This window comes from Oryctolagus cuniculus, chromosome 15 (assembly GCF_964237555.1).
Source record: "Oryctolagus cuniculus chromosome 15, mOryCun1.1, whole genome shotgun sequence".
Taxonomy (NCBI): Eukaryota; Metazoa; Chordata; class Mammalia; order Lagomorpha; family Leporidae; genus Oryctolagus; species Oryctolagus cuniculus.
This window is the reverse complement of record NC_091446.1, coordinates 64,457,752-64,477,281: the sequence shown is the minus strand read 5'-3', so window position 1 is coordinate 64,477,281 and position 19,530 is coordinate 64,457,752. Positions and strand designations below refer to the sequence as shown.

General features: G+C 42.5%; 1 protein-coding gene across 8 annotated transcripts in view; it reads left to right on the top strand.

Annotated features, from left to right (window-relative positions):
- The window catches only part of CFAP70 (cilia and flagella associated protein 70), a 93,873-nt gene that overhangs the window by 4,083 nt on the left and 70,260 nt on the right, over window positions 1-19,530 (top strand). For 7 of the 8 annotated variants that reach the window (XM_070057822.1, XM_070057820.1, XM_070057819.1 and 4 more), the window contains exons 2-5: window positions 1,605-1,707; window positions 2,454-2,640; window positions 15,335-15,433; window positions 15,593-15,672. In XM_070057822.1, the coding sequence (XP_069913923.1) occupies window positions 1,605-1,707; window positions 2,454-2,640; window positions 15,335-15,433; window positions 15,593-15,672 (469 nt within the window). Of the gene's footprint in view, window positions 1-1,604; window positions 1,708-2,453; window positions 2,641-15,334; window positions 15,434-15,592; window positions 15,673-19,530 lie in introns of those variants that run through there. The other variant, XM_070057824.1, reaches the window with a different exon arrangement.

Genomic DNA, 19,530 nt, shown 5'->3' with positions numbered 1-19,530 from the left:
GGGTGGATACATCTAACATGTGAAGCTTTGGCATACCATCACAGCATCCATCTCACAGATTATGAGTCCTGGTCTATGTATATGTCTCTCTTCTCTGCTAGATCTTAAATTGTTTGAGGTTACAGAGATTACATATATCTCTTATATCCTTAGTACCTACCACAGTGCCTAGCATAATAAATGTTTGTTTAGTGAACAATTCTGACACAAGCAGGATGGATTAGAATAAGAAGAAATTGGAGTTAGACAGGAGGCTTCGGTTACAGTATAGCAGAAGGCTAGCGAAGGCCTAATTTGTGCAGTACTGTTGTTAAAAAGATAGAGGACTGACGCAGAAAGGACACAAAATGTACACTTGATAAGGAAGTTTCCAATGCCATGTAGCTCTGAAAAAAGCCCAGAGGTACTGCTTTCCCAGGCCATAGCAGAGAGCTGGATCGGAAGTGGAACAGCTGGGACTTGAACTGGTGCCCATATGGGATGCCAGCACTGCATAATGCCTACCATTCTAAGTGGGTGCTGCTTGACTATGCTCAGAACACATTTTTTTCTTTTAATAATTTTATTTATTTGACAGAGTTATAGACAGTGAGAAAGAGAGAGACAGAGAGAAAGGTCTTCCTTTTCCATTGGTTCACCCCCGAAATGGCCACTGTGACCGGTGCTGCGGCCGGCGTGCTGCGCCAATCTGAAGCCAGGAGCCAGGTGCTTCTTCCTGGTCTCCCATGGGGTGCAGGGCCCAAGCACTTGGGCCATCCTCCACTGCACTCCCGGGCCACAGCAGAGAGCTGGCCTGGAAGAGGGGCAGCCAGGACTAGAACTGGCACCCACATGGGATGCTGGCACCGCAGGCAGAGGATTAACCAAGTGAGCCACAGCGCCAGTCCCAGAACACATTTTTTTAAAACATAAATATCTTAAAGAAGCTTTGCAGGTTAAAAAAAAAAAAAAAAGACACAAGCCAGCACCGCGGCTCACTAGGCTAATCCTAAGCCTTGCGGCGCTGGCACACCGGATTCTAGTACCGGTCGGGGCACCGGATTCTGTCCCGGTTGCCCCTCTTCCAGGCCAGCTCTCTGCTGTGGCCAGGGAGTGCAGTGGAGGATGGCCCAAGTGCTTGGGCCCTGCACCCCATGGGAGACCAGGAGAAGTACCTGGCTCCTGCCTTCAGCTAGGCGCGGTGTGCTGGCCACGGCAGCCATTGGAGGGTGAACCAACGGCAAAGGAAGACCTTTCTCTCTCTCTCTCTCTGTCTACTCTGCCTGTCAAAAAAATAAAAAAATAAAAAAAAAGAAAAAAGAAAAACATTGTGAAGGGATGTGGGGCTGGGGAGATGGTGTTCCTACTCTCTTTTGTCTTGCAATAATTTGTGCTTAAATGGGTTAATTGCATGTTTAAGAATCATTTTAGCACTATTTTGTGGAATTATCCTTACAAGTAGCTCCTTATAACACTGCCTATCCAGCAGCAAAGGTTGGAATGGAGTTAACAAAAAAATGCTGAACTCCGGCATTTCTTTGGGTTCTCCCTGGTTTTGGTTATGGTGTAATGTGGGTACTTACAAAGCTTTGGTACATGAGAAGTCAGGTTCATTCTCTTTACAGGAATTATAGAAGTCCAGAGGAACTTTGCCCAGTTGCTGATATGGAGCAGGTGCCAGCCACAGGCAGACTCGTGCAGATCACTGTGACAGATGGATATGATGTGGTAAAGTTGCTTTTGGAAATCTACAAAATCCCTGGTTTGTGAGCATCAGTAGGAGGAATTGTTTACCTCTAGGATTATTGGTTTTCCTCAGTATCTCTTGTTGTTGATCCATAATCAGTCACATTTCTATGTGTCCAAAGTACCTGGAAATTCAAGTGCTAAATATAACAGGGTGAAACAAGGAGAGGATTTAGTTTTACTGGACAACAGTTCATATGTGATTTCTTTTTTCCTCTTTGTCCTCAGAAGGATCTGTGTTCTATCAATTTCTCTTATGATTAATTTCATTTGATTAATTTAAATAATAAAACAGTAGTATGGCATAATTTAAAAATTAGGAGAATAATGAAATGACAAAATATTCAGTACCATGGAGTTTATAAAGCTTATTCTAGAAGATGAAGTTAATGAGCTCCACTTTGCTTCAAAATGTATATATGTAGTCACATAAAACACTTGAAAATATATACTAAAATGTTAATAGCATCTATTTGTCAGTTATTACATATCATTTATTTTCCTATGTAATTTTCTCAGTTCTTCAAATATGCCACAATCTACTTTAATAATCAGATAAAACATAGGTTTTTTTTTTTTAAAAAAAAAACTCCAACTTAATGGCATTTGCTTGCCCCTTTTGTGTTCGTGATATGGGTAAATGGATAATGTTATTTAGCCCAAGTCAAGATGAATCATCAGATGTATAGGAAAATTCTAATTTTAAAGTGATATGTTTTTACCAACAGAAAGGCTTTAAAGGGGAAACTCCAGTTACTTTTATTCGTGCAGAATTCAATCAAGTGGTTCTGGGAGATTCTGCAAAAATCACTGTTTCTCCAGAAGGAACTGCAAAATACAACTTCACCAGCAGTTTTGAGTTCAATCCTGAAGGAGGAATCACTTTAGATGACATTGCCCACAAACCCGTGTTCTGTAAGTACCTGTGTTTCTAAAAATGTTAGTTATAAGGAGATTCTAGGGTATATAGTAAACATTGTTAGAATAGTTGAACATAGCTTGCCTCCTTACTCTAGGAATAGTGCGGTATACTTTGATTCCTACCTGCTTCTATCAGCAGTCACCATTACTTACTAATTTTTTTAAGATTTACTTATTTATTTGAAAGAGTTACAGAGAGAGAAGGAGAGGCAGAAAGAGAGAGGTCTTCCATCTGCTGGTTCACTCCCCAAATGGCTACACTGGCCGGAGCTGTGCTGATCTGGAGCCAGGAGCCTCTTCCAGGTCTCCCACACGGGTACAGGGGCCCAAGCACTTGGGCCGTCTTCTACTGCTTTCCCACGCCATAGCAGAGAGCTGGATCAGAATGGAGCACCCCGGGCTTGAACTGGCACCTATGTGGGATGCCTGTACTGCAGGCCAAGACTTTAACCCACTGCATCACAGCACCGGCCCCCATACATATTTTTAAAACTTATTTATTGTTTATTTGAAATTCAAATTTAACTGAGCATCATGTATTTTATCTGGCAACTGTACCTGTTCTTTTGTACTTTTGTATACTCAGCATAATGTGTAGTCATTATCTATTTTCCTCTCTTGATAGAAAGTTTTTTTGTTTTTTTGTTTGTTTGTTTGTTTGTTATGAGAACGAGCTTCCATCCACTGGTTCATTCCCCAATGGCCGCAACAGCTAGGTCTGAGCCAGGCCGAAGTTAGGAGCCAGGAGCTTCTCTGGATCTCCCATATGGATGGGAGGGACCCAAGCACTTGGCCCATCTTCTGCTGCTTTCTCAAGTGCATTAGTAGGGAGCTGGATCAGAAGTGGAGCAGCTGGGACTCAAACTGGTACTCGTATGGGATACCAGCGTCATGAGTGGCAGTTTAACTGGCTACACCACAACACCGACCTTAAAAAGGTGCTTCTTGAAATAAGGGCTGAATCTTATTTATTCCATAGTTTTTAGTGCCTAGAAATATCTGGGACATAACAGGGGCTCAAAAAATTTGTTGAATGCGTGAACAGATGGGTGGTTTTTGTATCCACATCTTTACAGTTTCCATGTGCACAGTATTATCCCTAATGTAATTTGTTCCTGTACTTATATGCTAGTCTAAGACTTTTTTATTTTGTTTTAATTCATATTCTTTATTTTTTTTTTGTTTTATAATTTTTAGTGGCATATCTCCTGTGATAACTGCCCACAGTCAGAGAGATGGGACCTGGGAATCTATATAGTATTTTGGATTCTGTGGTATTCTAATCCCATAACCTTCATTCCATAAGAGTCACTTGCTCTGGGACCAAGTCTTCAGGGCCCTACCCTATATCACCAAATTCACAATTGCCAAGGGAGCTGGCTAGGAAGCAGCTCCTTAGATTAAGAGTCTCAGCTGACTCCTAGGCAATACTGCTCCAGAACAGTGATTCTTAGCTCCATCCTGTCTGGGAATCAGTCACCCATGGAAGGAGGCATCTGTCTCACCCTCTCTCTCTCTCTCCTATTCCTTCTTTCCCTCTGCTCTCTTTTTTGCTCTGTTCTTTCCTGTCACCCAAAATAAGAGGAGCGGCCTGATTGATTCCATAGCTTGTTGGATGGGTAAAGCAGAATGAAATAGTCTTTTAAACATACTATTGAGGCCATGAGAAAGAAAGGACAATCTCTTTGTTCCCAGAAGCACATCAGGAACTGAAACTGGAAATTTTGAACACCTGCCATTGGTATGTATATTGTGGTGATGGTGTAGTGGGAAAGAGAAGTATTTGACAACCTGGGTGCTTGGGTTTTAATTCTCCTACAAGGACAGAAGACATTGAGCTACCATAGATTAGGGGGATTGAGACTGAGACCACCTCCCCATCACAAGCTAAGACTCTCAAAAAGAATGGACTAGGGGGAAAAATCTACTCAATAGCATCTGTCTAGATACTGGGTATAGAAAAAAATCTCTAGGAATTAGTAGACACACTTGCACCAGCCATTAAACAATATATATATGTATATATATATATACAATATATAAAAATATATATAAACTATATAGTATATAAATATTATACAATATTTATATATTTATATATTATATATTTTATATATGTTATATACAAACTATATATAACAGTATATAGAATATTATATATATTTATAGGTATTTTTTTCTTAAAACACTCAAGAAACATTTATATAATAAAAATGAACCACATTCTAGGGCATAAAGCAAGTTCTGCCATTTACAAAAGAATAGCACATAGACCAGATTTTCTGAATGAAGTACAAATAAATCAACAAAATTAGAAATCAGTAACAAAGACATAGCAAAAACTCCATTGAAAAGTTTAAAACATTTATCATTTATTGGGCAAAGAAGAAATCATAATAAAAATTTGCAAAGCATTTAGAATCAATCAATAGTAAAACACCAAGTATCAAAACTTGTGGGATGTAAACAAAGAAATACTTAGAATTTCATTTATAATCTTTAGAGCATTCATTAGTAGTCAGAAAGAATTAAAAATAGAAATTCTCCTTCAGAGAAGATGGAGTAAATGTACTTTTGTCTATTCCTCCCATTAAATACAACCATAAACCCTGAATAAAACAAAGAAGACTTTGAAAAGTAGAAAAAAAACTTGGAAACTGAAGAATGACATGTTGAGTTCTTGGGGTTTCTTTTTGTGGTTTGTATCCTAAACTGGAAGCTGAAAAAGCTAGTATCCTAGAAACTCCAATGGGTATAGTCCAAAAAAGAAAAAAAGTTTGATGAAACTCTGTTCCTTTTGGCCAAAGACCAGGAAAGGGGCAGTCTGTTAAGACAGAAAACTTCTAGATAGTAATTTCTGTACTTGAGACACACAGAAAACATGGAAACCATCCTCACCCAAGCTAAGTGGGAAGCCTATACTTCCACCCTCAGAAAACTTTAATGAGGTATCCCAACTACCTAATATTATCAGAAAATCAATCAATGATTCAAGGCTTTTTTCCCCTTTGATAACAACCGCCCCTCCTACTCCATATAATGTTAATGGAGACTATGTATCAAACCTGGAGTTCTACTCTGAAATGTAAGTAACAAGGTGTCCTTGTACTCACCACTGAGGTGGTGTCTCAAGAGGCCAAGTGTAGGGTCAGAAATTTCACCATCATCCAGGGGTAATGAGTCCATACCCATCACAGTGTCACTGAAGAACAAGTAAGTAACAAGAACTTTGATCTTAATAAGAAGCTTCCCCACTCAGGTGTCACTGGAGGCTGAATGGGAACCTAAACTTCTACCCGTGGTAGAAATAGTGTTTCAGTACCTTCTTCCCCTTGTTGCAGTGTTACCAGAAAAAGCCAACTAAAACTGAAGACTTAAGTTAGATCAAAAATTTCATAACAGGAAAAGCCCAGGTTTCAGCTGAAAAAATCACATCATTCCAAGAACTAGAGATCTCACAGTGAACTAGAAAAGGCAATCAATCAGTACATGCTAACCAAAATTACGTATGTTAGAATTAAGAGAGAAAGATTTTGGGGCCGGCGCTGTGATGCAGCAGGTTAACACCCTGGCCTGAAGCGCCGGCATCCCATATGGGCACTGGTTGGAGACCCTGCTGCTCTGCTACCGATCCAGCTCTCTGCTGGCCTGGGAAAACAGTAGAAGATGGCCCAAGTCCTTGGGCCCCTGCACCTGTGTGGGAGACCCGGAGGAAGCTCCTGGCTCCTGGCTTCAGCCGTTGTAGCCAATTGGGGAATGAACCAGCAGATGGAAGACTTCTGTCTCTCTTTCTCTCTCTCTGCCTCTCCTCTCTCTGTGTAACTCTGACTTTCGAATAAATAAATAAATATTTGAAAAAAAGAAAAAAAAAGAGAAAGATTTTAAAGAAGTCATGGTTGAGGCCGACGCCATAGCTCACTTGTTTAATCCTCCGCCTGCAGCGCCGGCATCCCATATGGGTGCCAGCTTCTAGTCCCAGTTGCTCCTCTTCCAGTCCAGCTCTTCGCTGTGGCTCGGGAAGGCAGTGGAGGATGGTCCAAGTGCTTGGGCCCTGTACCCGCATGGGAGACCTGGAAGATGCACCTGGCTCCTGCTTTGGATCGGCGTAGTTCCGGCTGTAGCTGCCATTTGGGGAGTGAACCAATGGAAGGAAGTCCTTTATCTCTGACTCTCTCTCTCTCACTGTCTAACTCTGTCAAATAAATTAAAAAAAAAAAAGTCATGGTAAAAATTCTTCCATGAACAACTACAAACATCCTGGAAACAAATGAATAAATAGATTCAGGAAAGAAATGCAAAGTCCCAAGAAACATATAGAAGATATAAAGTAACAAATAGAAAATTTGGAACTGAAAAAATACATTAACTGATATGAAAATCTTGGTGAATGGGCTCAACTATAAGATGAGGGAGACAGTAAAGAATCAGTGAATTGGAAGATAAAACAGTAGAAATTACCCAGTAAGAATAAGAGAGAGAAAATAAATGAAAAAATTTATGAAGAGTCTCGGGGACTATAGGAAGCGGCACAGTATTTCCAAGTGATAAAATGATTTTCAAGCAGAATTTTATGCCCACAGGAGATATTCTTCAGATGTGAAGGGGAAGTTAAGACATCTTCAAATGAATGAAAACTAGGAGAGTTTGTTAGTTGGCCAGAAAGAATGGCTTAAGGGAGTTCTCCAAAAATAAAGAAAGTAATAAGAATCTGGAACATCAGGAAAGAAGAAATAATATGCTAACCAAAAATTTGGATAAAGTGGGCTTTCCTTCTGGGGTTTTCTAAATTGTGTTTGACAGAATAAAATATAAGACTGTCTTCTATGGTTCTAAATATATATAGAGAAAGAGAAATTTCACTAAAATAGTGAAATTTTGACACCATAGACTACAATAAGTGATATATATATATATATATATATATATATATATATATATATATGGTAATACCTAAAGTAACAACTAAAAAAATCTATACAAAGGAAGACATACAAAAGCATCAATAAAATACATTCTAAAAAATGTCCAAGCAGCTCGCTGGGAAGCAGGAAAAAAGAAAACAAGAACAAAAATCATGGTAGATGCAGAAAGAAACAAAACCAGCAGGGGTGGGCATCTGGGGAAGTGGTTAAGCTGTCACTTGAGAGGCCCACATCCATATCAGAGTGCCTGCATTCAGGTCATTGCTCTGATTCTAACTTCCTGCTAATGTGCACCCTGGGAGGCAGTAGGTAATGACTGACATTGGTGACCCAGATTGAATTCCCAACTCCTGGCTTTAGCCTGGCCCAGCCCTGGCTATTGTGAGTATTGGAGAATGAACCAGCAGATGAAGATCTCTGTCTCTATCTTTCTGCCTTTAAAATATTTTTTTAAAGGCAGCAGATTTAAGCCCTAATGTTCATAATCACAATAAGTATACTAGTTAAGAGGCAGATATTGAAGAGTGGGTTAAAAAAACATGATCCAGGGTCTGGCATTGTGCGGCTGGTTGACCTGCTGCCTGCAACCCCGGCAACCCATATGAGCACTTGTTCCAAATCCCAGCTGCTTGACTTCCAATTCAGCTCCCTGCTAATGTGCCTGGGAAAGCAACAGAAGATGGCCCAAGTGCTTGAGTGCCTGCCACCCATGTGGGAGCCCCAGATGGAGTTCCAGGCTTCTGGCTTTGACCTGGCACAGCCCTGGCCATTACAGCCATTTGGGAGGTGAACCGGCTGATGGAAGATATCTGTCTCTCCCTCTCTCTCTGTTACTCTGCCTTTCAAATAAATAAATGAATCTTTAAAAACCAAACATGATCGAACTATATGCTGCCTGTGAAAAACTCAAAATATAACTTTATAGTCAAGTTAAAAGTAAGAGAATAGGGGCCAGCATTGTGGTGTAATGGGTTAAGCTGCCACCTGGAACACTGGTATCTCATATGGGCACTGGTTTGAATTGTGGCTGCCTCACTTCTGAATCAACTCCCTGCTAATGCACCTGAGAAAGCAGCAGAGGAGGCCCAAGTGCCTGGGCTTCTGCCACCCATGTAGGAGATGTGGATGAAACTTCTGGTTCCTGGCTTCAGCCTGGCTCAGCCTTGGCCATTGCAGCCACATGAAGAGTGAACCAGCAAATTTAAGATCTCTCTATCTCTTAATCTATTTCTCTCTAACTCTATCTTTCAAATAGATAAAATAAATATTTTTTTAAAAAAGTAGCAGAATAAGAAAAGATATATCATATATACCTAAGAGAAATAAGTGATTTTTATATTAATATCAGATAAAGAAGACTTCATAGCAAAAAGAAAATGGACACAGAGAAGTCCATTATATAATGATAAAAGGGTTAGTTCACCAAGAAGCCAGCTGACCTAAATATGTGAAGCAAAACCTGATAGAACTGAATGGAGAAATAGACAAATCAACAATTACAATTGGAGACTTAAACATTCACTTCCCAATAATTTATAGAATAACTAGACACAAAATCAGCAAAGATACAGAAAAACGCAACATCACCAACCAATATCAAATCAATATTTATAAAATAACCGGGGCCAGTGCTGTGGTGCAGCATGTTAAAGCCCTAGCCTGCAGTGCCAGCAACCGATAGGGGTGCCGGTTCAAGTCCTAGCTGCTCCTCTTCTGATCCAGCTCTCTGCTATGGCCTGGAAAAGCAGTAGAAGATGGCCCAAGTGCTTGGGCCCCTGCCCCATGTGGGAGACCCGGAGGAGGCTCCTGGCTCCTGGCTTCGGATCAGCTCAGCTCTGGCCGCTGCTGTCATTTGGGGAGTGAACCAGCAGAATGGAAGACATCTCTCTCTGGCTCTGCATCTCTCTGTAACTGTCTTTCAAATAAATAAATCTTTAAAAAATACCCAGTAATAACAATATACTTTAATTTTTTAAATAAGTTTTTTTATTTGAGAGGCAGAGAGAGAGCGAGAGCGAGAGCGCTTCCATCCACTGATTCAAACCCTAGATGTCCGCAACGGCAGGAGCTGTGCCAATCTGAAGACAAGAGCCAGGACTATTTCCAGGTCTCCCACGTGGGTGCAGGGGCCTAAGGACTTGGGCCATCTTCTCCTACTTTCTCAGGCCATAACAGAGAGCTGGATTGAAAGTGGAGCAGCCAGGACTCAAGCCAGTGCCCACATGGGATGCCAGCACTGCAGGCGGTGGCTTTGCCCACTATATCACAGTGCTGGCTCCCTACATTATTTTTAAAAGCCCACAGACCATATACCGAAACACTATATATATCCCATGTTGTAAAATAAGCCTCAACAAATTTAAATGAATTAATACAAAATGTGTTCTCTGATAGCAAAAGTATCAAAGTAGAAATCAATACTAGAGTGATAACAAACTTTCCAAATACTTGGAAACTAAGACAAACTTTTAACTTATCTGGGAGTCAAAGCTGAAGTCTCAGGGACATAAAAATACAGAGAAATGAGAAAACGAGAAAATTTACAATAATAAATGATTGCAGTAGTAAAAAGGAAGTTTTACATCAACAATGTAAGCACTCACTTCAAGAATCTGGAAAAGTAAGAGCAAAAGAAATCAAAGCAAGAGGGAGCCGGTGCTGTGGCGCAGTGGGTTAAAGCCCTGGCCTAAAGTGCCAACGTCCCATATGGGCACCATTTCTAGTCCGGCTGCTCCTCTTCTGATCCAGCTCTCTGCTATGGCCTGGGATAGCAGTAGAAGATGGTCCAGGTCCTTGGGCCCCTGCACCAATGTGGGAGACCCGGAAGAAGCTCCTGGCTCCTGGCACCAAGTGGGCACAGCTCCAGCCATTGTGGCCATCGGAGGAGTGAACCAACGAATAGAAGACCTCTCTCTCTCTCTCCCTCTGCCTCTCCTCTCTCTGTGTAACTCTTTCAAATAAATAAATAAATCTTAAAAAAAAAAAAAGAAAAGCAAGAAGAAAAAAATAAAGAGGAAAAATCAATAAAATAGATAATAGAGGGGCTGGTGCTGTGGAGCAGTGGGTTAATGCCCTGGCCTGAAGTGTAGGTGTCCCACATGGGCGCCGGTTCGAGACCCAGCTGCTCCACTTCCGACCCAGATCTCTGCTATGTCCTGGGAAAGCAGTAGGCGATAGCCCAAGTCCTTGGGCCCCTGCACCCATGTGGGAGTCCCGGAAGAAGCTCCTGGCTTCTAGCTTCAGATTGGCGCAGCTCTGGTCGTTGTGGCCAATTGGGGAGTGAACCATCTGATAGAAGACCTCTCTCTCTCTGCCTCTCTTCTCTCTCTCTGCCTCTCCTCTCTCTGTGTGTGTAGCTCTGACTTTCAAATAAATAAATAAATCTTTTTTTTTAAAAAAAAGATAATAGAAAATAACAGAGAAAATTGATTAAAAACTTGTTATTTGATGACTTTGGCTGAATTGGCAGACCTCTAAGAAGACTGACCCAAAAAAAGGAAAAGTAAAAGATATAAAGTACCAATGTTATGAATGAAATGGGATATCCTCACAGACTGTAGCCACTAAAAGATATTAAGGAAATATCATAAGCATCTATACATATAAATTTGACAACTGATTGGACTAATTTTGGTGGGGGAGAAGTTTCTCCAACATGAAACAAGTAGTCCTATAACTCTTAAAGAATTTGAATGCATTTTCCAAAACTTCCATGTCCAGAGCTAACTAACTACTGTTTGTTACCATCAACTTTATTTTCTTCATTTTCTGTTTAGCCCAGTGTTATCAAAATCGGCAAATAAAATGAAGTATGCCAACTTTTGTCAAAGCATTTTAGGGCATTGTGGCATCATTAGGAAGCTGTCTAGATTTGTATTCCTCAGCCAAAGGAGAACCAGAATACTAGTACTGGATACTAGAGAAAATCATAAGCCTGTACTGGTGCCAATTTAGAAAGCTCTGTTGTGAATTCAAATTGCACCTCTGTTACTTAAAGCCACCAATTTTAAGGCAGTAGTTTTAGAGGCCATTTGAACTCTTTGTACAGTGACATTTTGAAAAAAAGCAGAAAAAAAGACCAAAAAAAAAAAAACCTCAAATAAAATACAAGATAACATTTTAAGACTTCTAAGTCATAGATATGTTTCAAATTATTTTGTTTGGACTAATTTTTTTAAATGTAAAGCATATACTTGTTGTTAGATATTTTGTTAATTATTGTTTCCATGCTTAAGTTCTGTGCAATATTTTCCATTATGTCCTTTGACAGGATAGTGACAAAACTTGTAAGTGAATATTTAACTTAGAAGTGTTAACATTAATGCTCAATAAATAAATTCCCTGTGGGGGGAAAAAGAATTTGCGCAGTTTAAAAAGCTTCCTCAACTTTAAAACACAAGCCATAAACTGGGATACAATTAAGAGCCACCTGTATCTCAGCAAGAATAACACCAAGAATCTGACAGAAAATGCACAGAACACATGACGGGGATATGAAAAGTCCACAGAAAAGGGAACATAACTGGTTCTTTTTTTTTTTTTTTTTTTTTTTTGACAGGCAGAGTGGACAGTGAAAGAGAGACAGACAGAGAGAAAGGTCTTCCTTTTTGCAGTTGGTTCACCCTCCAATGGCTGCTGCAGCTGGCGTGCTGTGGCTAGCGCACCGCGCTGATCCGAAGCCAGGAGCCAGGTGCTTTTCCTGGTCTCCCATGGGGTGCAGGGCCCAAGCACTTGGGCCAACCTCCACTGCACTCCCGGGCCACAGCAGAGAGCTGGCCTGGAAGAGGGGTAACCGGGACAGAATCTGGCGCCCGACCGGGACTAGAACCCGGTGTGCTGGCGCCACAAGGCGGAGGATTAGCCTCTTGAGCCACGGCGCCGGCCATAACTGGTTCTTAAACATACAAAAAACTCAGTTTAATAAGGAAAATAAAATTACATTTTGATGTCATTTTCATGCAGATTACATGAAACATACCACGTGGGAATTGGTAACATACCACATGGGAAAATGTGTTATTATTTTTCTTTTTAAAGATTTATTTATTTATTTGAAAGGCTGAGTTACAAAAAGAGAGAGAGAGAGGTCCTCCATCCACTGGTTCACTTCCCAGATGACCGCAATGATCTGAAGCCAGGAGCCAGGAGCTGCTTCTGAGTCTCCCACATGGATGCAGGGCCCCAAGGACCTGGACCATCTTCCACTGCTTTTCCAGGCCATAGCTGAGAGCTGGATTGGAAGTGGAGAATCTAGGTCTCCAACTGGTGCCCATATGGGATGCTGGCACACAGGCAGCAGCCTTACCTGCTGCGCCACAGTGCCAGCCCCACAAATGTATTATTAAATTTGCTTTATCTTTTCTGAAAATGTTAAAAGCTGTACCTAAGAAACACAGGGTTTGTAAAACAAGCACCATGAGGGGGAAAAATGACAGATCCAGAATTTGTGACATTCTGTGTAACTACCAATCTGGTGTCTTCAGCACATCAGTGTCAGAAAGTATGTGGAGCCAGCGCCACGGCTCAATAGGCTAATCCTCCGCCTGCAGCGCCAGCACACAGGGTTCTAGTCCTGGTTGGGGCACCAGATTCTGTCCTGGTTGCCCCTCTTCCAGGCTAGCTCTCTGCTATGGCCCAGGAGTGCCGTGGAGGATGGCCCAAGTCCTTGGGCCCTGCACCCCATGGGAGACCAGGAGAAGCACCTGGCTCCTGGCTTCAGATCAGCGCGGTGCACCGGCCGCATCGCGCCAGCCGCGGTGGCCATTGGAGGGTGAACCAACGCCAAAAGGCAGACCTTTCTCTCTCTCTCTCTCTCTCACTGTCCACTCTGTCAAAAAAAAAAAAAAAAAGTATGTGGAAAGGAAAGGATGTTCTGAAACATAAGATGCCAGCCAGCCAAATGCAACATGTCTTTGGATCCTGGTTTGAACAAACCAGCTACCAAATGAATTGGGGATAATTGGGAAATGTTAAATATTGACTGGATATTAGATGAATTAAGGAATTAATTAATGCTGTTTTTACACATTTAAATTATGACAATATCATAACAACTGTGGAATCTAGGTGATGGTTTTGTATGTATTCATTATACTATTTTTGTATATTTACATTTTTCATAATGAGTATTAAACACAAACAGTAATTCTGCAGTGGAAAACCTTGTGGTCTGGGGAGCACTCCTAGGTCTGCTAGGCAGTATGTAAAAATCCACAACAGTGTCCTTCAAACTTAAGATTGTGACTGTTTAGGCATGGGGCCTTCATTATGGGGTAGTGGGTTAAACCACTGCCTGCAATGCCAGCATCCCATATGGGTGTTGGTTCAAGTCCCAGCTGTTCCACTTCCAATCCAGCTCCTTTCTAATACACCTGGGAAAGCAGCAGAGGTTGACCCAAGTGCTTGGGTCTCTACACCTATGTGGAAGACCCAGAAGAAGCCCCAGCTTCCTGGCTTTGGCATAGCACAGCCCCGGCCATTGCTGCGAATTGCGGAATGAGCCAGTAGATAGAAGATGTCTTCCTTTCTCTGTCTCTCTGTCTCTTCCTCTGTATTTATTACTCTGCCATTCAAATAAATGATAAATAAATCTTTATTTTAAAAAAATAAAGATTGTAACTCTTTAGTCATTCCTAAAATTGATTGAGGAGAATCATGACCGGTATATAATTTTTTTTATATCAAATAGAATATAAAATACCTAAGGGCTTTAAGCTAGTGAAGATTAACATTATATGAGGAGCCGGTGCTATGGCATAGCAGTTAAAGTCACCACCTGCAGGCCGGCCCCGCGGCTCACTAGGCTAATCCTCCGCCTAGCGGCGCCAGCACACCGGGTTCTACTCCCGGTCGGGGCGCCGGATTCTGTCCCGGTTGCCCCTCTTCCAGGGCAGCCCTCTGCTGTGGCCAGGGAGTGCAGTGGAGGATGGCCCAGGTGCTTGGGCCCTGCACCCCATGGGAGACCAGGAAAAGCACCTGGTTCCTGGCTCCTGCCATCGGATCAGCGCGGTGCGCCGGCCGCAGCGCGCCGGCCGCGGCGGCCATTGGAGGGTGAACCAACGGCAAAAGGAAGACCTTTCTCTCTGTCTCTCTCTCTCACTGTCCACTCTGCCTGTCAAAAAAAAAAAAAAAAAAAAAAAGTCACCACCTGCAGTTCCGGCATCCCATCTGGGCACCCGTTTGAGTCCCGGCTGCTCCACTTCATCCAGCTCTCTGCTATGGTCTGGGAAAGCCGTAGAAGATAGCCCAAGTGCTTGGGCCCCTGCACCTGCGTGGGAGACTCAGAGGAACCTCCTGACTCCTGGCTTCAGATCAGCAAAGTTTCAGCCATTGTTGCCATCTGGGGAGTGAACCAGCAGATGGAAGACCTCTCTCTCTCTCTCTCTCTGTCTACCTCTGCCTCTCTGTACTCTGTCTTTCAAATAAAATAAGTCTTTTAAAGAACATATGACAAATAAAAAAAGAAAAAAAGAACATATGCCATATGTCATATAACCACATATATCAGTTGTTTTTATATATGTGCATGTGCATGATTATAATATTACAGTCCATTTCTTCTTATAACTTATGGGCAAAAAGTTTGAAAGTCTCTGAATGGTTTAGTACTTTCCACCAGGAGTCACTTATGTTAGTGCCTCATCAGGTTTAAAGTTCATTTTTTCTTAAATTTCGTTGACAATGTTTTGCTTGCTGCACCTTTGCTTTTCTAATGGGTGAGTTAAAAATGTTTCTTTTCTTTTCTTTTTTCTTTTTTTTTTTTCTAGTAACCATGAGTGAAGTTTTACCGAAGGAAAAGAAACAGAAAGATGAGAAGACCTTGGTTCTTGGTCAGGCTGTGGTGGACCTTCTTCCTTTACTGGAAGGTCAGATATGTGATTTGCTCAAAAGCAGAAACAGCAAAAATCATGAAATTTAGCTCCAGAGAAATGCAAAATCAGCCTCAATGAATTTGAAGGATTTGAGGAGAAAATGAGCACATTTATGTTTGCCTTCTTTTTCTCAAGTTGTTCTTCTCTTTGCAGGAGAAAGTTCATTTGAAATGAAGGTCCCATTGCACCCTGTACCAGGCTCACCCTTTGAAAATCTTCGACCGGGTGTTAAGGTAATCAAAGATTTAACTCTGACCATTTCAGGCTACCATTTTAAAAAAATATTTATTTGAGGGGCCGGCACTGTGGTGCAGTGGATTAACACCCTGGCTTGAAGTGCAGACATCCCATATGGGCGCTGGTTCTAGTCCCAGCTGCTCCATTTCCTATCCAGCTCTCTGCTATGGCCTGGGATAGAAGTAGAAGATGGCCCATAAGTACCTGGCTCCTGCCAGCGGATCAGTGCGGTGCACTGGCTGCAGTGCGCCGGCCGCGGTGTCCATTGGAGGGTGACCCAATGGCAAAAAGGAAGACCTTTCTCTCTGTCTCTCTCTCTCACTGTCCACTCTGCCTGTTAAAAAAAAAAAAAAAAAAAAAAAAAAAAGATGGCCCAAGTCCTTGGGCGCCACGTGGTAGACCCGGAAGAAGCTCCTGGCTCATGCCTTCGGATCGGTGCAGTTCCAGCCATTGTGGCCAACTGGGGAGTGAACCATCGGATGGAAGACCTCTCTCTCTCTCTCTCTGCCTCTCTTCTCTCTGTGTAACTCTGACTTTCAAATAAATAAATAAATATTTTAAAAATATTTATTTTAAAGGCAGAATGCGGAGAGGAGAGGAGAGGGGAGGGGAGGGGAGGGGAGGAGAGGAGAGGAGAGGAGAGGAGAGGGAATGAATGTTTTATCTGCTTCCCAAATGGCCACAAAGGCTGGGGCTGGCCAGGCCAGGAGGTTCATCAGGGTCTCCCATGTGGATGCAGGGACCCAAGTACTTGGACCATCTTCTACTGCTTTCCCAGGCATATTAGCTGGGAGCTGGATCAGAAGTGGAGCAGGCAGGACTTGAACTGACATCCACATGGGCTGCCAGCTCTGCAGGCAGAGGCTTTACCTCCTATACTACAGCATCGGCCCCTCAACCTACTATTTAATCTAACAAGTCTGTCTGCTATTAAGGTTCAGTTTCGTTAAATCTTGTTCTTTGGGCATCTTTGCACAGAACATATAGTTCTGGGTTCTGGGAAATAAAGTAAGGCAGAGTCCCACGTTCAAAGAGCCCACAATATCCGTATCATGGATTATAACCTGATGTGATAAGATGGTGGTATTGTGTGGGCCATATGGGCATACAGTAAGCATAGGTTACTTTGGCCAAGGGTATATGTATTGAAATCTGAGCCATGTGTATGTCTTCTGCGCTATGCCCTGTATTAAATAGTATATGAAAGTATCTAACACACTTAGGGGGATGATAGCCTGCTCCTGAATTCTAGAATGTCAGAGTTTACAGCCACCTACTGGATTTCTCTATAATGATATCCCATAAGCACCTAAAACTCACCATTCCCAAACTGAACTCAGAATCTTGCCTCAAACTTACTTCACCTTTTTTATCTTAGCTTTTTAAAAAAGATTTATTTTATTTATTTGAAAGGTAGAATTACAGAGGGAAAGGGAAATAGCTGCAAACAGTTGGAGCTGGGCCAAGCTGAAATCAGGAGCTGGGAAGTTCATCCAGGTCTCCCACCCAGGTTCAGGAGCCCAAGCACTTGGGTCTTCTGCTGCTTTCCCAGGTGCATCAGCAGGGAGCTAGATTGGAAGTGGAGCAGCCATGACTCAAACCAGCACCCAATGGGATGGCGGTGTTGCAGGTGGCGGCTTATTCCGCTATGCCACAGCGCTTGCCCTCTCATCTGGATCATTATGAGTAGCCTTATACCTGTTATTGTTTTCCTCCAGTTGAGTCTTCACATTGCTTGCATAGTGATTTAAAAGTGAATCATCCTGGGGCCGGCTGTGGCGAAGTGGCAGTGGGTTAACACCCTGGCCTAAGGCTCTAGCATCCCATATGGGCGCCGGTTCAAGTCCGGCTGCTCCACTTCTGATACAGTTCTCTGCTATGGCTGGGGATAGCAGTGGAACATGGCCCAAGTCCTTGGGCTCCTGTACCCATGTGGAAGACCCGGAAGAAGCTCCTGGCTTCGGATCGGTGCAGTTCTGGTCATTGCAGCCAATTGGGGAGTGAACCATCGGATGGAGGACCTCTTTCTCTCTCTCTCTCTGCCTCTCCTCTCTCTCTCTATGTAACTCTGACTTTCAAATAAATAAATAAATCTTTAAAGAAAAAATGTGTATCATCCTATATCTACTTAGTACAGTGCGGTTCATGAATTTGTCCACTGCTTACATGTTAAGGACCAGATTCATTAGCAGGTAAATATTCTTTATCATGGGAATCTCACACTTCTTCAACCTCATCTCCATGCACTCCTCTCCTTGTATTTTTTTCTAAAGATTTATTTATTTATTTGAAAGTCAGAGTTACACAAGGAGAGAGGGAGAGGCAGAGAGAGAGAGAGAGAGAGAGAGAGAGAGAGAGAGAGATTGATTTTCCATCTGCTGGTTCACTCCCCAATTGGCTACAATGGCCCTAGCTGAGCTGATCTGAAGCCAGGAGCTTCTTCTGGGTCTCCCACATAGGTACAGGAGCCCAAGCACTTGGGCCATCTTCTGCTGCTTTCCCACACCATAGCCAAGAGCTGGATCAGAAGTGAAGCAGCCGGGACTCGAACCGGTGCCCATATGGAATGCTGGTACTGCAAGCAGCCCCTCCTTGTATTTTGTGTTATAGACTCCTGAACTACTTACTCACACATGAACTGAATATGCCATACTATTTATTTTTTTGAAATATTTTGTTTATTCATTTGAAAGACAGAGTGCCAGAGAGAGAGAGAGAAAGTGAGAGAGAGATTGCTTCCATCTGCTGGTTCACTCCCAAAATACTCACATCAGCCAGGGCTTATCTAGGCTGTAGCCAGGAGCCTGGAACTCCATCAGAGTCTCCCAGATAGGTGGCAGGGACCCAAGTAGTTGGCCACATTCTGCTGCTTTCCAGGGTGCATTAGTAGGGAGCTGGATCAGAAGTGGGGCATACAGGAGTGGAATATGCTCTGCTGTGGGATGGTGGTATTGCAGGCTGCAGCTCAACACTCTGGAACACAGCACTGTCTCCGCCATACACTTTCAGTCCTCTCTACATAGACCGCTCTTTTTATACAGAGTTATTTTGTTTTTGCTCCTTCTGCTTCTCCAGTTTGCTAACTCCTACTCATCTGTAAAAGTCAACTCAGATGTCACTATCTCTTACTTTCCACAATCTAATAATTAATTACTCACTACCTTCTTGGTACTCCTCAACTAGAACATTTTGTGCAATTCTCTATTACAGTATTTGTCATAAATCATGGAACTAGAACATGAATTTTCTGATGAAAGGGACCATGTGGTCTTCATCTGTATATGCCTAGAGCTATAGTAATTGCATGTAATTAGCAATCAATACAGATTTAAAACCTCCTTTGTATTGTATCCCATGTAAAAATATTGTACACACACATTTACACAATTGATATGTCTTTTTAAAAAAGATTAATTTATTTATTTGAAAGAGTTAGGAAAGAAGGGAAGGCAGAGAGGGAGAGAGAGGTCTTCCATCCACTGGTTCATTCCCCAATTGCCGCAATGGCTGGAGCTTCGCTGATCCAAAGCCAGGAGCCAGGAGTTTCTTCTGGATCTCCCACAGGGGTTCAGGGGCTCAAGGACTTGGGGCATCTTCTACTGCTTTCCCAGGCCATAGCAGAGAGCTGGATCAGAAGAGGAGCAGCCGGGACTCAAACTGGTGCCGGTATGGAATACTGGCACTGCAGGCAATGGTTTTACCTGCTAGGCCATAGAGCTGGCCCCACATTTATATGTCTTTATATAGAAGGTTATAGATATATTTGAAAAAATATTTGCTTATTGTCGCTCCCCCTCTTCGTGGAGGAACGACACTAAACCCTGCCTAGGCTTCATATCCGAGTCACGGCACCA